This window comes from Berkeleyomyces rouxiae (genome assembly GCF_048999995.1).
Source record: "Berkeleyomyces rouxiae strain 22BRR77 chromosome Unknown BrBRR77_ptg000005l, whole genome shotgun sequence".
In the NCBI taxonomy this organism is placed as follows: Eukaryota; Fungi; Ascomycota; class Sordariomycetes; order Microascales; family Ceratocystidaceae; genus Berkeleyomyces; species Berkeleyomyces rouxiae.
The window spans coordinates 91,239-107,809 of record NW_027396495.1 but is presented as its reverse complement, the minus strand read 5'-3'; the positions used below and the strand labels follow the sequence as shown (position 1 = coordinate 107,809).

General features: G+C 51.1%; 6 protein-coding genes across 6 annotated transcripts; 1 reads left to right on the top strand and 5 right to left on the bottom strand.

Moving 5' to 3' along the window:
- Positions 1 to 2,627: 2,627 nt before the first annotated feature.
- BROUX77_005153 (uncharacterized protein) lies at positions 2,628 to 4,017 on the top strand (the record flags this gene model as incomplete). Its single annotated transcript, XM_073749995.1, has 3 exons — positions 2,628 to 2,929; positions 2,987 to 3,610; positions 3,684 to 4,017. The coding sequence occupies 3 exons, from the start codon at positions 2,628 to 2,630 to the stop codon at positions 4,015 to 4,017; spliced, it is 1,260 nt and encodes a 419-aa protein (XP_073604039.1).
- A 550-nt stretch (positions 4,018 to 4,567) lies between these two features.
- Positions 4,568 to 6,309, bottom strand: BROUX77_005152 (uncharacterized protein; the record flags this gene model as incomplete). The annotated part of the gene is made up of 2 exons (XM_073749994.1): positions 4,568 to 5,988; positions 6,051 to 6,309. The coding sequence occupies 2 exons, from the start codon at positions 6,307 to 6,309 to the stop codon at positions 4,568 to 4,570; spliced, it is 1,680 nt and encodes a 559-aa protein (XP_073604038.1).
- Positions 6,310 to 6,968: 659 nt separating this feature from the next.
- On the bottom strand, positions 6,969 to 8,757 carry BROUX77_005151 (uncharacterized protein; the record flags this gene model as incomplete). The annotated part of the gene is made up of 4 exons (XM_073749993.1): positions 6,969 to 7,245; positions 7,331 to 7,810; positions 7,869 to 8,390; positions 8,495 to 8,757. The coding sequence occupies 4 exons, from the start codon at positions 8,755 to 8,757 to the stop codon at positions 6,969 to 6,971; spliced, it is 1,542 nt and encodes a 513-aa protein (XP_073604037.1).
- Positions 8,758 to 9,571: 814 nt separating this feature from the next.
- On the bottom strand, positions 9,572 to 11,155 carry BROUX77_005150 (uncharacterized protein; the record flags this gene model as incomplete). The annotated part of the gene is made up of 1 exon (XM_073749992.1): positions 9,572 to 11,155. The coding sequence occupies one exon, from the start codon at positions 11,153 to 11,155 to the stop codon at positions 9,572 to 9,574; it is 1,584 nt and encodes a 527-aa protein (XP_073604036.1).
- A 1,844-nt stretch (positions 11,156 to 12,999) lies between these two features.
- On the bottom strand, positions 13,000 to 13,924 carry BROUX77_005149 (uncharacterized protein; the record flags this gene model as incomplete). Its single annotated transcript, XM_073749991.1, has 3 exons — positions 13,000 to 13,507; positions 13,639 to 13,819; positions 13,897 to 13,924. 3 exons carry the CDS (start codon positions 13,922 to 13,924, stop codon positions 13,000 to 13,002), a joined length of 717 nt encoding a protein of 238 aa, XP_073604035.1.
- Positions 13,925 to 15,389: 1,465 nt separating this feature from the next.
- Positions 15,390 to 15,961, bottom strand: BROUX77_005148 (uncharacterized protein; the record flags this gene model as incomplete). Its single annotated transcript, XM_073749990.1, has 2 exons — positions 15,390 to 15,688; positions 15,844 to 15,961. 2 exons carry the CDS (start codon positions 15,959 to 15,961, stop codon positions 15,390 to 15,392), a joined length of 417 nt encoding a protein of 138 aa, XP_073604034.1.
- Positions 15,962 to 16,571: the final 610 nt, after the last annotated feature.

Sequence of the window (16,571 nt, the reverse complement as noted above, 5' to 3'; positions counted from 1 at the left end):
GAATGTAGAGAGGAGCAAAGTGAAGGGAGGTGGTCAGAACGGGAACGGGGCCTTGGGACTGGGACTAGCGCTGGGAAGACTGACAAGGAGCAAAAAGATGAGCGCATTATCTCCACTATGATGCATCAATCTGGTCAGGGTTGCAGTCGGTTACATATGTACATAGGATAAGGTGAAAGGCCGGTCTGGTTGTCTATAGACAAGCATGTAACTATATACAGACAGAAGAGAGAAAGGGGAAGAGACATGACAAAGCAGTGAATTGAGACAAGAAGAGATAAGCTAGGACAAAGACAGAAGGGCATCAAAGAGAGAATAGAGGTTGAAGATGAAAAAAAAAACATGAAAAAAAAGACGCAACCCAGCACACTGGTATGGCCATGCATGTCTTATCAAATGGTGGGCTGTACATTATGGGTTAGGGTTATAGTGTTCCCAATAACGTATTGACATAAGAGCATCCCGCCCATCGAATGAAATGGAGTGTTTGTCAAGAGAGTTGAAGAGAAAGACTAGTTATTGTAGAAATACATACATACCCATTACTCATACATAAACATTTGTACATATGAGTTCATGTCCCTTGTGAAAAGCTGCTTCTCTGACCTCGTGGTTGTTTCAATACAGAGAGACCGAGAAAAGGTCCGTGAAACGACAGAACTAAGTAGAACGTGTTGATTGGTGGTTGGAACGAGGGCCGGTAGTCTAGGGTTGGTGACCCAAGGGGGAAAAAGCGAGGTTGATTTAAGTCTCAAGACCCAAGACCAGGCCGTTGGGTGAGGGCGAAAGAAAGATTTGCAGGACGGGAACCAAATACAGGGCGAATGAGCGGTTGAAGATTTTTTTTTGGTGGGGAGACGGGCTGCAACCAGTGTGTCGGCGGCATCTGTGATAAAGAAAATTTAGATTTAAGCGTTCGTGGAGTTGACTGGTTGTATACATGCATGTGTACATGTGCAAGTATACCAGAGGAAAGGAGAGCCCTATATTTGGTTTTACAATATGCAGCAGCACGAGGGACAAAGAAGCCGAGGCTGAGACAGAGCCAACGAGAACGCGGAAGACCGAAATAAGGGCGGCCATCCATACACACACAACCTTCTGGCGGCAAGGAATGGAAGCGGGAGAAGCAGCAGAAGGCGCTTTGCTTTGCCTTGTCTGGCGTCTTCTCTTGCACTTGTTGATGTGAGCTTGTCTTGTCCTTTCGGGCGCAGCAAAGTGTCCGAAGGGATAAAGAGCAGCCAACAGCATCACAACCAAGACTGACTGGGGGGGTTCCAGGCTGGGCTGTCAAGGTGTCTTGGGTTTATGCATGCATGATGTAAGTACAGGTACAGGCTTGTGCATGCGTGTGTGAGTTGTTAGACTTGTACCTCTACAAGTACGCACCCATCCGTACACGCTAAGCCCCAGGCCCAGGGCAGGACGGACGGCCTGCATGTGAGGATGATGGGTGCATGATCCCAAGGACTCGGCCTCGGTCTTTGGTGGAGTTGTGGAAGGAATGCAAGAAGAAAGGAAAAGGAACCATTGTGTGTAATACGAGCGAGGATGGTTCGTTATATGTTTGTGCTTGGCTTGTGCAAGCCAGGAGTGGCACATGGTAACTATATGCACATAGTTACTATGTACATATGTGCGCTAGTAGTCCTTTGAAGCCGTAAGATATAACTAGCCTGAGCCCTGCTAGCACGCCCACATACACGCCAGCCAGCCAGCACGGCCTTGCTGTGGCAGTCAATGTGCCAGTAAAGTGGCCAGACAGCGCCCGAGACATATAGGCAGACCATGGACTGGGTGAGGGGAGGGGACTCGCCCTGTTTTGCCATTGTCCAGCGGGATGGTGCCGGCTTTCCGCGGGGACGTTTGCGCCTAAGCAGCACGGGCTTGGGGCTGGTGTGTGTGTATGTGGCAGAAAGAGTCCAAGTAGACGTACCAATACACACACATACATACATACATTGCTGCACACTCAGGCCGGCGTATCTGGATGTCTGGTCTGGTTAGTTACCTTGTATAGGCTTGCAAGCTTGGCTCAGAGAGAGACCACTTGCCCCCCTCCCCACGCCCACGTACCCCCTCCTCTTCTCTCCTCTCTCTCCTCCCCTTCTTCATGTATGTACTGGCACAGGTAGAATCCGCGTCCATCACTAGCATACGATAAACTGTAAAATCCAGTGCCTTTTATTTAACCTCTCGCACAGAACAAACCAGGCCGGGCCTTTGTTCTTTTTGGGCTGTTTTCTTTTCACGCCTGTCTTTTGTGAATAGGTTTCTTTTAGTTAATATTCAATGCTTGCTGCTGCTTCTTTTTCCGTCTAGCTCTTCTCTTGAGTTTCTTTTCTCTCTTTTTGGGCATTTTATTTTTCTGTTTTTTTCTGTGCTGCTCTCCGCCGTTCATCGTTGGCTTATAGCGTTTTCCGCCTTAGACCTCGCCATTGCTGCCGTCGACGTGGACCTTTATATTAGAGACTACGCATCATAGACGGAAATATAGTTGATTAGCAGCAAATAGTTAATCGCCCCGGAGTATTTTACTTTTTCGTCTTTGAGAGCTCGCCCACCCGGTCTTCAATCGTTTGAGTTCAACTACCAGCACAAAGTAAACTACGTCTCCATATTTCACAATGTCCACCTCCTCGGCTCCCGACGACCCGACCAAGCCCCGAAAGGGCCTCGGAAAGGCTCTCGCCCGTATCAAGACTGTTCTCAGGCGTGGTAGCGAGAAACGGAGATCCGCCATTCTTCCAGACCTGCCGTTCCAATCTCAACCGCAGCCCCAGCCGCAGCCCCAAGCGCAGTCTCCGTCCCAGTCTCGCCCGGAACCGACGGCTGCGCCCCAGAGCAAGCCCGCTACCACCAAGCCCGCTACTACCACCGGAAGTAAACTCGTTGACGACAAGGAAACCCCCTCTGGTGCCGCCACTCCGTATGTCCCCGTCCAAGCCATGCCAATAGTCTTGCACTAACCCGCCAACCCATGTAGCAAACCCTCTTCAGCACAAGTCGCCCGACCGCCAGCTGCCGTGGCCACCGGCGCTTCAGTGTCCCGCGTCAACCGAAACAAGCTGTATGAGCAGCGTGCCAAGAACCTCGCTGACAAGTTTGGCGTAACCGTTCACCCGCTGCCCGATGCCTCTACCCTAAGCGGTGAGGCGCTGCGAGTTGAGAAGCTGATCCGCATACGCGTGCACCACACGTGTCACATGTGTGCGGCCACCTTTGGCGCCACCAAGGAGTGTCTGAAATGCCACCATATCCGCTGCAGCGCCTGCACGCGCAGCCCACCCAAACAGACCGAAGCCGAGCGCGAGGAGAACCGCGAGCGGGTGCGCACCATTCTGGCAGAGCGTGACAGCGGTGGCCGTAACGGCGGCGTGATTGCTGTCGACTGGAATGCTGCGGCCGAAATGGAGAGCAACATCACCAGCTACAAGAATCTACTGCTAAATGTCCCGAGCAAGGTGCCTGGTGCGCCGGACCTGGTTTACAAAAAGACTCGCCAGCGTGTGCGCCGGACCTGCCATGCCTGCCAGACTCAGTTCAAGGCCGGTAGCAAGCTGTGTGCCAACTGCAAGCATGTGAGGTGCACCGACTGCCCGCGCGACCCGTAAGTTCTCACTCCATATGAGCCACCGCTTGCCCCCCCCGTCATCATTCATTGCTAACCGCCGCTCCAACAGGGCCAAGAAAGACAAGTACCCCTTCGGCTACCCCGGCGACGCCTTCGGGCCCTCCTCCATCCCCGTCCACGGCTGCCACATGTGCAAGGGAATGTTCCCTGCTGGTGTGGCCGACGGCACCGTGTGCGTCCGCTGCAAACACGCCAAGTGCCCACAGTGCCGCCGCCTGCGCCCGCGCAAGGTCGAGCCCGAGCTGGACGCCGATCTGGTGCGCGCCGTGGAGGAAAAGCTCAAGGCGCTGGTGGTCATGGACGACGGGGACGCTGACACGGGCGCCACCACTGCCAAAAGGCCGGCCAGTGGGAGTGGCAGCGAGATCGGATGTAACCTTTAGACGAGCTGCACACACGACACCATGTCTCGAGCATCCGTGTTTTCGTTTTCTTACACAACATTATTCTCCCCAATTCTCGCCCTTGTTTTGCTTGTACTTCCCACCAAAAGTCACTCACCCTATTCATTCCTCTGCATATTCCCCCTCCACCCGTGTTCAATCCTCAGTTCCAGCCTTCATCACATTCACCGCCCAACCACTAGCCAACGGATATCCCGCTGTTTATGATCATCTCTGTTTTGTTCTTCCGTTGTCTTCCATTATACTTGGTGGTTTTTGGCAGCCCCCTCAAGCGTTTTGTTCTCCTGTGTTTGGATTGGTTTCAGTCTTTTAGTTCCCATCCCATTTTGTTCCCCATCATATTACATAGCACTCTATTATATACTTTCACATCGACTCTAAACTTTTACTACCCGCTGTTGCTGCTCAGCTACAGAGTTGCAGTTGCGATGAGCCGGAGATACTGAAATATCAAAATATGTCGCATGGGTTGATGTGATCTGAGGTAGTTACATGAACTTGTCTTAATAATATACTGTCTGTAATCCTCCTAGACGTCGTTTTCGAACTGAACTTCACGCTCATCAAACTTGAACACGCTGTTTTCCGGTATAATGTCCTTCACCGTCTCGGCCCTGGTTTTCGCCTCGCCCACATTCGGCCCGTAGAGAACGGCATCTAGCCGCCCGTTCAGTGCCGGGGCCACCTTGTCGCGCGGCCCTGCCTTCATTTGCGCTGCGAGTAGGATCGGTCCCAGCCGCGGCATGGAATAGAACCGACCCTTGATATCTGGCTCCTTGCGCCATGTATTACTTTCCATTACCACCCAGTGCCACTTCCATGCTGCTGCTGTGCTGCTATTATTGCGGTATGTGGCCTCTTCAAAGAGGACAGCTGGCAGGCCCTCGGGCGTCAGAATGGTGCTTCCCTGAGGAGGTGACTGCACAAGTTTCACCACATCGCCGTGGAAAAAGATCGTGCCTGCTGAGACTTCCATAGTATATATTCCCTTCAAGAGAAAGTGCACCATGTTAAGAGCCTCAGGTTGAGGTATTAGTTGCGTTGCCTGGCCCTGCGGTACCTGGGAGATGCGCAAAACATCATCAACATGAACGCGTTCGGCCCCAAGGAAGATGCCTTTGTAAGAAGTTGTGCCGTTATTGGCGCCAAAGCGATTAAAGAAAGAGAAACTCTTATTGATCTTCAGGGCGCCGAGTTTCGACGCGTCTAGCATTAAGCTCTCCACAGCATTGTGATTGTTGGCTGCTTGAAGTGGGCGTACATGATCTCCCCATGGCACATCGTCAAAGGACAGGCCCTTGAGGGCCTCTTGTGATACTTGCGGCACGGAAAACGCCAGGAACGGGCGGATATCGGTTGGAGCTTTGTTTATCTTGGGCGCAGGTACACTGGTGTGGCCTATGGGCGTGATTTGGTGCCATGTAGACTCCGAGATGGTAATGAGGCCGATGCGCCATGATTGCTCGTGACTATACCAGACTAGTTCGCCAGTGCGGAAGAGTGCGGAGACTGTAGGTGCCAGTACTGGTTGGTAGACCGCTGGCGAAACAATACTGGCGCCTGTTTGTCGTGCCGGCTTGCGGTTTTTGAGAGTAGATATTTTGGTTGAGCTCTCCTGATTTGCTGCTGTGGACTGAATTTGCACAGCGGATGCGGGCGCTCCATTTGTGTATGCAGTTGCCCCTGTAGCTGTTGTGATGCTTGCTTTAGCAGAGTCTGTCGCTTTAGCAGTCACGCCGCCTTTGTAGTTATCGTCGTCTGGCACGTTGCAAAAGATGCAGCAGCAATCTTTACGGTTGGTTGAGCTGGAGAGGAGCCATAGCAGATGGACTCCAAACTCCTGTGGTGTTTTGTACAATTTCCCTTTAATTGGATAGCCGGAAACCAAAAAATGCTTCGACTTTTCATAGAGCCAGTATCCTTTGGGAAACGGCACAAACCATGGTAGTCCTAATGGCTGTATTAGTCAAAGATCAAGCGTATACGGAAGAGGCTGCGTCAAGTACACTCACCTTCCTGTGGTGCTGGTGACAGCTCCTGTTTCAGCAAAATACCCAGCTTCAGTCGCCACTCGTTGAAGCGCGCGTCTGTATCATCTAACCTCACCAGGCCGGCTTTCCTTGTTGAGACCACCTCTTTACCTCCGACAGTCTTGGTTACCTTCTTCAGTGGCTCAGCCCAGTATCCCGGACCAGAGTCGACACCGTCGCTCCGAAAGATCTGCATGACCTCAAAGTCTTTGAGCTCGGAAGCATTTTGAGAATGTGCCATGGCGGGCAACTAACGAGATGCCAGAAACGTTTGATACAAGGCTGGTTTTGGAGAAGACTGAACGGGTTGCTGGACTCTGGTGGTCGGTGGAGTTTGAGAGCCAAAAGGAATGTATCTGGAGTTGGGCGAATTCAAGAAGAGTCTCAGAAAAGACTAAAAATTGAAGCAAGTTTTGGGTATTCACGACGCAGAAGTTGTGTTTGTGAGTGTCTGCTGTCGTGATGCTGTACACGTCAAGTACAAGGCCACCAATCAGCGCGTCAAACGCGTGTTATCTTTTTAACCCTAGTAGTAGAACAATGACGCAGTTAACCCAAGTCGTATCCCTTAGTGTGCCATCATACCTCTGTGTTCATCGAGATAGTTGCCCCTCAATATAAACCGGTCTGTAGCACGCATCACATAGTTATAGATTCTGAAAGATTTCATTATGCTATTTGGCAGACTTATTCATGTATGAATTTATGTGACAGTATCTACGCTATGTGGCCACACAAGAACCCTGAGATGCTTCACCACTAAAGTCTTGAACCCCGATAGTTGTCCAATAGAACCTTCTTTCTTTAAAACATCTCCTCCGCACAAAAGTTTGTCTACAGCAGTTACCACTGATTAAAGCATGAATATAACCAACACAACATGTATCCAGCACTCCAGTATCAACCCCAGGTCGTCTCGTAACGCCGGAAGGTATAGCCAATAAACGGCAGACTCAAGTCTGGCATATCCTCTCCCACTTCTGTTCCTGGCACCATACGCTGCGTCTGGTCAATGTCATCGGGGAAATAACTAGTATCTGAAGCTGACTTAAGCGTGGGAATCATGGGCGCCCGGTATTGGCGCAGCTGGGAAAAAGCAACACCAGCAAAGAATGGGTGACTTTGGACTTCAGACGAGCCGCCGTGGCCAAGGCGATCTTCGGCACGACACATGAGACTAAAGGATGTGTTAGCAACAGGTAATGTCGAATTTTATAGGGGACCAAAGAGCACCGGGTAATAAAACGCCCCGACAAACCTACCGTATGATCAAGTCCTCTGCTGCGCGACTGAGCTCCAGATCTCGCGGAAAGGAGAGATATTTTTCCCAATTCACTACCTTGCGATACGTGTCCATCTGGCTCTCGGAGCAGAAAGGCGCCCAGCCTACTAGACACTCAAACAAGATGGCTCCCATGGACCACCAGTCGCACTCGAAGCTATACCCGCGGCCCTCCAAGAGCTCTGGAGCCACATAGTCTGGTGTTCCAACGGCCGAGTAGGCCAGAGCACGGCGTGAGCGACGCCAGCCGTTGATTTGGGCACGATTGGAAGTGGTCAGGCTGATGGTGTCAAGGTTGACCGAGTCGCGGTCACGCTTTTTCAGCAGATGCTGGTCCTGTGCTATAAGGTGGGCGTAGTAGGACTTGTCGTGCGTAGTATGAAAGCCCGTGGAGAGACCAAAGTCTGTAAGTTTGATGTGTCCCTCGGCATCAATGAGGACGTTGTCAGGTTTGATATCTCTGTGAGTAGATGTCAGTCGGAGCGACGGGGTAAATGCTTCTTCCACCTATAGCCTACCTGTGGATAAAGCCCAACTTGTGCACGGCATCAATGGCCAGCACCATTTCAGCAATGTAGAAGCGTGTGACATCTTCCGTGAAGAACTCGTACTGAATCAGCAAGCCCATGAGGTCGCCTCCCGGCACATACTCGAGCAACAAATAGAGCAGTTTCGAGTCCTGGAACGTCGTGTATAGCTTCACCAGCCACGGGCTATCGGCCTCGGCTAGAATGTCACGCTCAGCGCGCACATATGCCAGTTGATTCTTGTTGACCATCTCGCGCTTGAGCAGGGTCTTGAGAGCAAAAATTTGCGGCTGAGCGCCGGGCGGCTGCGGCGGGTACTGCCGTTGCACCAGACGTACTTCGCCATAGCCACCACGGCCGATGATGCGGAGCGTTTGGTAGTTGTTGGGGCCGTCTCTTGTACGGAGGAAGCGAAGGTAGCGGCCCTCCTGGGTGCCACTCCGTACCCATAGTCGATCGGCATGGGGATCAGTGGGAGGCGTCTGGCTGAGGGCTTCATCCAGGGTAGTGTATCTAGGAAAGAGTTAGAGAAGGGAGAAGAAAAGCAAAGAGGAATGGGGGGAGGGGAGTGAGCGAATATATGAGCTAGTGTGAGGGTGAAAGCAAAGAAGACTCACCGCTGATTGCGCTGCCGCACTCTCTTGACATTCTCCCGGAAATAGTCTGACGCCAGGTGCGAGCAGCGCTCTCGATTCCGCGACGCCTTCCGGCCATAGCGCTCTGGGCAGCGCTCCATTTTGCGGAAGGCCGGCAAGGTCACAGGGACCTGCTGTGATGTGGACGTGGATGTACCGGCACTTAATCCCATGTACCCTGCCGCGGGGTCGGCGCCGGCGCCGGCAGAGTACTCGACGCCGTCCATGAGATCGGAAATGTCCATGCTGCGGGAGGGGATTGGTGGCTGAGATGGGCCTGGTGAAAAGCCAGGTGAAGCTATTTGCGGAGGACAAGGGCTGCTTGGTGATGATGGCGACAGCAACGAAAGACGTGGACGACAGCAGCCAGGCCAACCAGCAGTGAAAACAGGCGTCAATGTAAATACAACAAGACACCCTCAACAGGACCGAAGACGCGATGCACGCAAACCAAGAAATTAAAGTTCTCGTCGTCCGTCTCAACTTTTGGGCCAAGCTTGTTTCCTGTGGCCTCTAGTTAGTTCTACATAACTACAAAGTTACAGATGCTTGTTTAGGGTGCTTAGCCTTCCTTACACATGCAGCGCAGCCCTGGTGTGACGCTTGTTTCGGGGCCCCTAGGCCTGGAGCCTTTGCTTTCCAGAGGCCCTGCCAGTCCCTGTCAAAATGGGTAGAATATTCCACAGCAACACGGCCATCGAATCTGAGACGAAACACCAGTCTCCGTCATTTATTGCTGCCATTTCTTGTTTCGTTGACAAACTAATTCGCTATTGTCTGTTGGCAAACCTGAATAGTCACCCACCACAAGAGCGCCGAGATAACGGCCAACTGTCCCAACTACAAACATGCGAGACACGAGACAAAAGAATGCGAGGCTGGCAGTTTACTAGTTATCGTATCGTGTAACTATCTGTTTGTTTGTCTGTGTAAAAAGGCTTGTCCCTACTACTAACTACATATGTGAAATCATGACTGGCATAAAAAAACAAACACAAAGAGACCACCCATGCATTTCTTCTATGAAACCAGTCTTCGTGTATATCATCTTCTCGCTTGTTATTCATCGTCTTCCCAGCTGCCGTCGCCGCAATCTGCCTCGTCCACCTCGATCGTTGTGCCAAGCGCCTCTTTTCCCTGACGAATCATTTCCTTCAGCCGTGCATTGAAGTTGTTGATTCGCGCATCCGTATCTCGATCTTCAATTATCTTCTTTGTAGCCAGCTGTTTGGCCACCGCATCGAGCCGGGGGCTGGCGTGAATGTCGGCCACATCAAACTTGGCCCTGGTCCGGCCCTGGCCAGCAGATGCTGAGCTATGCGTTCGCCGATGGCCATGGTTTCGCGGCGACGTTCCGAGACTCTGCGGAGAAGAGAATGCGTTGGCCGTTGAAGCCGACTTCTGCCGCGAGTGCGGTCGTCGAGGCGGCGAAAAGAGGCGCGCATCTTCCGGCCCATCTGACGCGGAATCCCGCAGCACAGTATCAGATGACAATGAGGTTGCAAATGGATTGACTGACCCCATCGACGCCCGAGACAGTGCACGTGAAAGTCTCGGAGAGGCACCGGTAGGAGAGGAGCAGTCTGTTGTACCGGAAAGCGTAAAAGTCTCAAGACATCCCAGGGAGGCACGTTGGCGCTTGGGGGGCGTCGATGGGTGTATCATGGCAGCAGCGGCAAGTCTGCGATTGCTCGCTGATGCGCCAAGAGAGACACGCCCACTACTACTATTACCACCACGGGGGAACGACCTCCTCGCTGTGCTTGACTTCTTTGGCGCCTTCTCATCAACAATTATCCAGTTTCTTTTTATTTCGTCCAAGTTTTCGCTAATCTGTCGGCGCTTGACAGCTGGTTGCAATGGCGTGCAATCCGAGTCATCTCCACAATCGTAAATGTAGTCGGCTTCCATTCCAGGAAACTGACCAGGAATTCGGGAACTGCTCCCAGGTCGAGGAATAAAGGAATCATTGTCTTTAAACATGTATTCCTTTCCCCCACCGGCCGAGAATCCTTCAAAGCTGGTGCCGGAAGCAGTGCAAAACTGCCACATTTTGCCAACGACACCCCCAATTACCCCTATCAGTGGTATACGGCTCCAAGCTGAAGGTGAAAGTGAGGGTGCGGATTTCGAGGCGAGAACTGGTAATGGAGAGAGGGCCAGATTTGGCATGGAAGTCTGCACTGACAGCGAGGACTCCGTGTGAAGAGAGAGATCGCGGGTTTCACCAAGGGCACGTCGGTAACCCAATTCAGTATAGGGCGTATTGTTGTCGAGAATAACGCTTTGTGAAGGTGAGTTTCCGGGTGATTCGATTTGGCCTGCGAGCGTGTAGCGAGATTCTGACTGCTCATCATCGCCGGTCGGGTCACTTTGAGGGGAAAAGGGACCCCAGTGTATCAAGGGTGAATCGGTGTAGCGCGCATCTTGCCCATGCGCGCGCTTGCGCTTTATAGACAGGCTGTTGTAGGAGCTATGGTTTTTGGGTGTCGAGAGCGATTGACTAAATGAGGATGTAGCCGGAGCTGATGCTTCGGGCGTTGTTGCAATGGTGGGCGTTATGAAGAGCCCAGAGGTCAAGCTGGGAATGGCATCGTCAAGAGAAAAGCCGCTGGAGAGGTGGCGTCGTGCAATGGGCATCATGTTGGCAGATCAGCCGATAGGCAATGTCAGAGCCCACACAGTGTAGTTTTCCAGACGCGGCAAGTGAGGAGAAGCAATATATTGATGCGGGATAGGTAAAGGAAAACAGAATGCACCGGAGAAAATGTGAGTCGTCGTCGAGTTGGTGGATGCTGTGCGCGAGACAGGCGCAAATTGGTGTTGGGCGATTTGAGTCAACGGGTCGGCAGATAGGATGACAGACGACAGCCTGGTGGTATTTTGTATTAGCAGAGGTGACCGTCGCTGGATGTCAGTTGTGCAGGCACATTCGTATAATAGCGCCAAAAGAAGCTTGAGCTAGCTCGTCGGTCGTCTGGTGAACAAAGTAGGGAGGATATGAAAGAAGTTGACGACGGGTGCAAAGACACACTGCGCAGCAAGAAACGGCCAAAAAGGGAGACTGGCAAGCTGAAGACGGCGATAATAGTGTGGGTTGGCAGAACAAGAGCCAGGTCTGGAGGCCGGAAGGGCAGATGGAGTGAATAATCAGGCCAGGAACAGGTGGTGAGCCCCGTGTTAAACAAGTGCCACACGTAGTGGCTGGGAAATAAAATAATGGCGAGGACTCAACGAGCGCAATGCGTCAGCGGAAGTCAACAAGTCAAGCGGCAAGACAGGAAGAGGAAGGACAGGGACAAGGGTGGCACTTGTTTGGCTTTGGGGAAGTCTCACCAAGCCAAGATAAGATCCCCAGTTGACTGGAGTGCGAGGCGCAGAAGTGGGCGTATGACTACAGATAGTTATGTAGAGACTTACTTACATATGTTGTACTTATACGGGCATTACTAGTAGTGGTACTCCAGGCCTATCCAATACAAAGTACCGCCCGGATCAACAGGCCGTGATAAATAATAGATGAGAGTCTGTGGTGGTAGGCAGCGGTGAGGGAAAGATAAAGGACGTCCAATCACAGAAGACGATGCGACAAAAGAAGAAAATGGGAGAGGAAAAAGTGGTGGAAAAAGGGAAGAAAAAAAGAAGAAAAAATGTCACGACGCTTGCGGGCTACTGGTTGTCAGCTGTTCACCCAGTAGGAGGAAGGTGCAATGAGGTCTTGGTTGGCTCCTTCCCGTGATATTGTCAGAGACATACCGCTGTGTACATACTATGTGAATAGTACCCAAGATCTTCTTACATCTGCCCAACATAGTTACTCGCCCTCCCCCCTCTCGCATGACGTGCGCCCCGTAAGAGGCCAACCAGGCATCCACGCTGAGAAGCATAGTTGCATGAAGCTATTGCGAAGCTTGGTAAGTTCCCGCAAGTCAACCTAACCTAGCTAGCTGCCTGTATAACTTGCACAAGGTATCGGCGTGTATAGCAAGCATCCAAGTGTGTCTCTACCATCCCCCATCCAACCTCTTTCTAGGCTCGGAGTGCCCCGTCCACCCCAAAATTATCCATGGCGATAAGGATCAGGCCCTGCACTCGTTGCCTCGGCCACTGGAGCCACCCCGTAAACAAAGTCAGGCGGGCGGGGACAGTAAATAGCATGGCACTATTTGTGGGTCTTTGGCTATTTTGTAGCTATACTCATCTAAAGGCAAGACGTATATGATCTAGTGAACAACCTTTGGTTAACTAGCCACTGGACTGGTTGTTAGACAACGCCTGCTGACGGCCAGCCCCGTAAGCCGCTCAGTTCAATCCGAGCACATACACACATGTGCACAAACCAGCTCCTGAACAAGAATAACAATGCTTCAACTCAGCTAACCAACTAACCCACTATACACAACTAAATATGTATAGCTAGTTATATGCATGCCCATAGTACAAAAAGACACAACTATGCCGATGCCTTCGCCTTCTCCTTCTCTTCTTTAGTGGCTAGTTTGGCCCTTGCTTCCCCAAAAGGCCCTCTTTTCTGCCAGAACTTGTTCAGCCATATCTTTGATTTCGGACGTCATGATATTCTTGGCAACGTACTCGAATTCGGCCAGGTCAAGACGGCCGTTGGCTCTCTTCTCGTACTCCACCATCTGATGCAGCAACTCCAGCTTATCTAGATCGTGGACTACCGTGCTCTCAAACGTCTGAGAGTCTTCGTACTCCTGCCAAATCTCGCGAATCTGCTTGCCGGCCAAGCCACCGTCGAACCGGCCCAGGAGTGTCTTCGTGAGATAGTCCATGGTTTCACTCTCCCGGCGCGACTTTTCTGATTTCGGGACGCCATCAACAGGGGTGATGTCGCCCACAAGAAGCTCGGCCATATCATGAATGAGAGCCATCTTTATGCACTTTTCCTGGTCAACGCGGGCGGCAAGACTGGCAGGAAGAATCATGGCCATGATAGCCATGCGGTACATGTGATCGCTAATGGATTCACAGCTGAGGCCGAACAAAAAAATGCACGTGCGGTTAGTATCGTAGATCTAACCCTAACTATAGAAACGAATGTGTAATGCAAATGCGCTAATAGGCCATGTAGGCAATGAGATGGGCTGGGGCAAAAGACTCACTATGTAATGCCAAACCGACGCCACCCCTCACGCTTGGTCGTCTTTAACCGTTCTAGAATGTGGATAAAGGCCACGGGGGACTCCGAGTTCTCAACAGGCTTGTTGTTGGTGCTGGAGTTTTCAAGCGCAGCCTGCACAGACCATTCTCCTTGGACCTCTGCAGTGGGCACTACACCAAGCTCTTTGGCAGGCGCTGTCAGTACCAGTACCGTACCGGTCTCAAGACATGATGAGATGAGATGGTGGCATTGAACTCACTAGCAATTGAGTGCGAGTCTGCAGTCATGACGTTCTTGTGCTTGGAAGGCTTGGAAGGCTTGCTTGTGGTGCTGAAGCCTGATGTGAATGCTATCCGTGAGATGTAGCTCGATGGTGTGAAATTGAAAGCGCGATACGGGAGAGGTATGACCTGTAAATGAGGTTGAATATGACAAATGCTGCAAGGATGTGCAATAATAGAGTTAAGATGCTTGAGATAAGATCTTGGGAGTAGTGCCAACATAAAGAAGAAGAATGTCCGAGTCAAAGAAGGAAGGAAAGAAGAAGAAGAGCAACGCGAACAACCGGTAGAGGCTTTGTTAATAGGATGAGTGGTGGAGGAGCTAATCAGGCAGAGGACCTGGTGTGAAAAGAAGGGCTGAGGAGCAAAGAGGGGCAATAAAGAAGAAATAACAACTTGGATTGACCAACTAGCTAATTAGTTATAGAAGGGGAAGTAGGGAGATTGGGCGAGAGGAGACGTAAGACAAGGAAAAACAGGGGCAGGGAGCCAAGAGACAGACAGAGCCACGGGCAGAACCACACAGATGGGATAGAGAGAGCCCCAGACGAAAGCAAATGAAAAGGAAAGAGAGGAACAACCGAGAACGGTAGTTGCAAGTGTGCACTGCAAGGGACGGTTGGTCGGAAAGGGACCGAGACAGGCATGAATGTCCGCAATGGGCCGGGCATTCAGGCAATGGTGGGAGGGGATCAGTACGAGCACAAATGTACACGTTTCTCTGGGTTAACTGGTTACATCTAGGTAGTTATAGCCAGCCACCAAGAGCTATGTGTGTCTATTTTCTTCCATCACCAAGCAAAACCACCAAACTCTTGATGCAGCAGAACTTCGTGGCTATGCATGATGATAGACTTGCGTATGTACACAAACAACCGGATAGCTGTGGGCTTGAATTCACATCCAACAAGGTATAATCGTTCGAGCTGGGCTGTATGTATTCCTGTATAGTTGGCTATAGTTGAGTATGGATGCAACTGTACATACATACGGAGTCCCTCCCTACTTGCATCTGCACAGTAGTACTACATAACTACGACAATTATTACCCTAAACCCCTCTTTCGCTTAGCCCTGCCATCATGTCTTCAACAAGTACCGTTTAGCTGGGCTCCCAGGGCCTGAACCATAAGACATAGATTGATGATAACTAAATATGTACATAGCCTGCGTGTAATCTGTAACGGTAAGGCACATATGTAGTATGGACGGGCGTCTTATCGCCATGAAGATCTAGGCCTCATTTTGGCGTGATACTACATATGTATTCACACAGGACCACAAAGACCAAGAAAGTAAACAAGTAATAAATGGTTAACTTTGTGAATTTAATACTGGTTGATGTAGATATCAGTGCCATGACGTATCAATACTCCATCCCAGTCGGTTTATCTTGAGCACATAGAGACCGGCGATGGTATCATGCTGATTGAACTGGAGCCCAGTTGCTGATGGCACCAAGTCACCAAGTGCTAACAGCCCCAGATGTCGGCAGAATAGTCCTCGGTAAGGGTTGAGTCTTTGCCGTAGGTTGTCTGCCAGGCAGAAAAACCACCGGTGAGTAGGAGAACGCTGCACTGGCCAGCATTACCAAGACGCTCCAGCTCACGGATATACTTGAGCGCAGCACTGGGGCCGCGTTGCTGTGACAGGGCACAATGGAAGATGACAGTCTTCTTGGAGGCGAGTCTTTGAATGAGAGAGGGCAACATAAGTTCAAACGAATGGAAAGGAATATTGATGCACCCTTTGATGTGGCCGCCGATGTAGTCTGAGGGGGGAGAGAACAAGCGGGAGAGAGGAGCAGATCAGGGTTAGAGGGATTGATCGACTTGACAAACTTGAGGGGAGGACAAACGAAGACAATTTGAGGGTTTTGTTTTGCTTTTCACGCAGCAAGGAGGGGGACAGCGTTGGTGCACATACCTGTGTCTCGCACGTCGACGACAGCAAAGGGCGCCTCACCCAGATGTCCCTGGTAAGTTCTGATTCTGGTTGCGAGCTCTGTGGCTGAGATGGTTGGGAGCGTGGCGATAGTTGTCATGTTGGCAGAGGGCAGAGTTGGTTGGTGCGGTCTGGGAAGTAGAAGTGGTAAAGAGGTGAAGTGACAAAAAAGATATTTTAGTGAGAATCGGGCAGGAGGAAAGATATAGGCTTGGCTTGGTTTCCTTACGTGGGACTGTGAGCCGGTAGGCTTGAGTGAGGACAAAAATGCAATAAAGATTGGAACGCGTGGCCTGGCAAACTAGCAAGCGCTTTTGGAGTGATAGTTGGTGGTAGTAGTAGTAGTAGTAGTAGTAGTAGTAGTGGTGGTGGTGATGTGGCGATTGAGAAAGAAGAGGGGAACAGGAATGAGATTTATAGTATTTATGAGATGAGAAACCCAGAGATCGGGCACCGACTCGATCTCACCAAGTCAAGCCAACTTTGGGCGGAGAGATCGAGATCAAGGCAAGCAAGGCAAGCCCTTCATACTTGCAAACAATGGCAGACTGGCAAGGTAAAAGCCATAAACAAGTACTAACTAGCCAATAATGGTCAGTGGCCAGTATCTTGCAGCTAGTAGCAAGGCTGATACATGACTAGTTGCAGAGCTTCACTTAGTTCCGGCTGTATGAGTTAATTAGTTACACCTACAACAAACAGTGACAAAA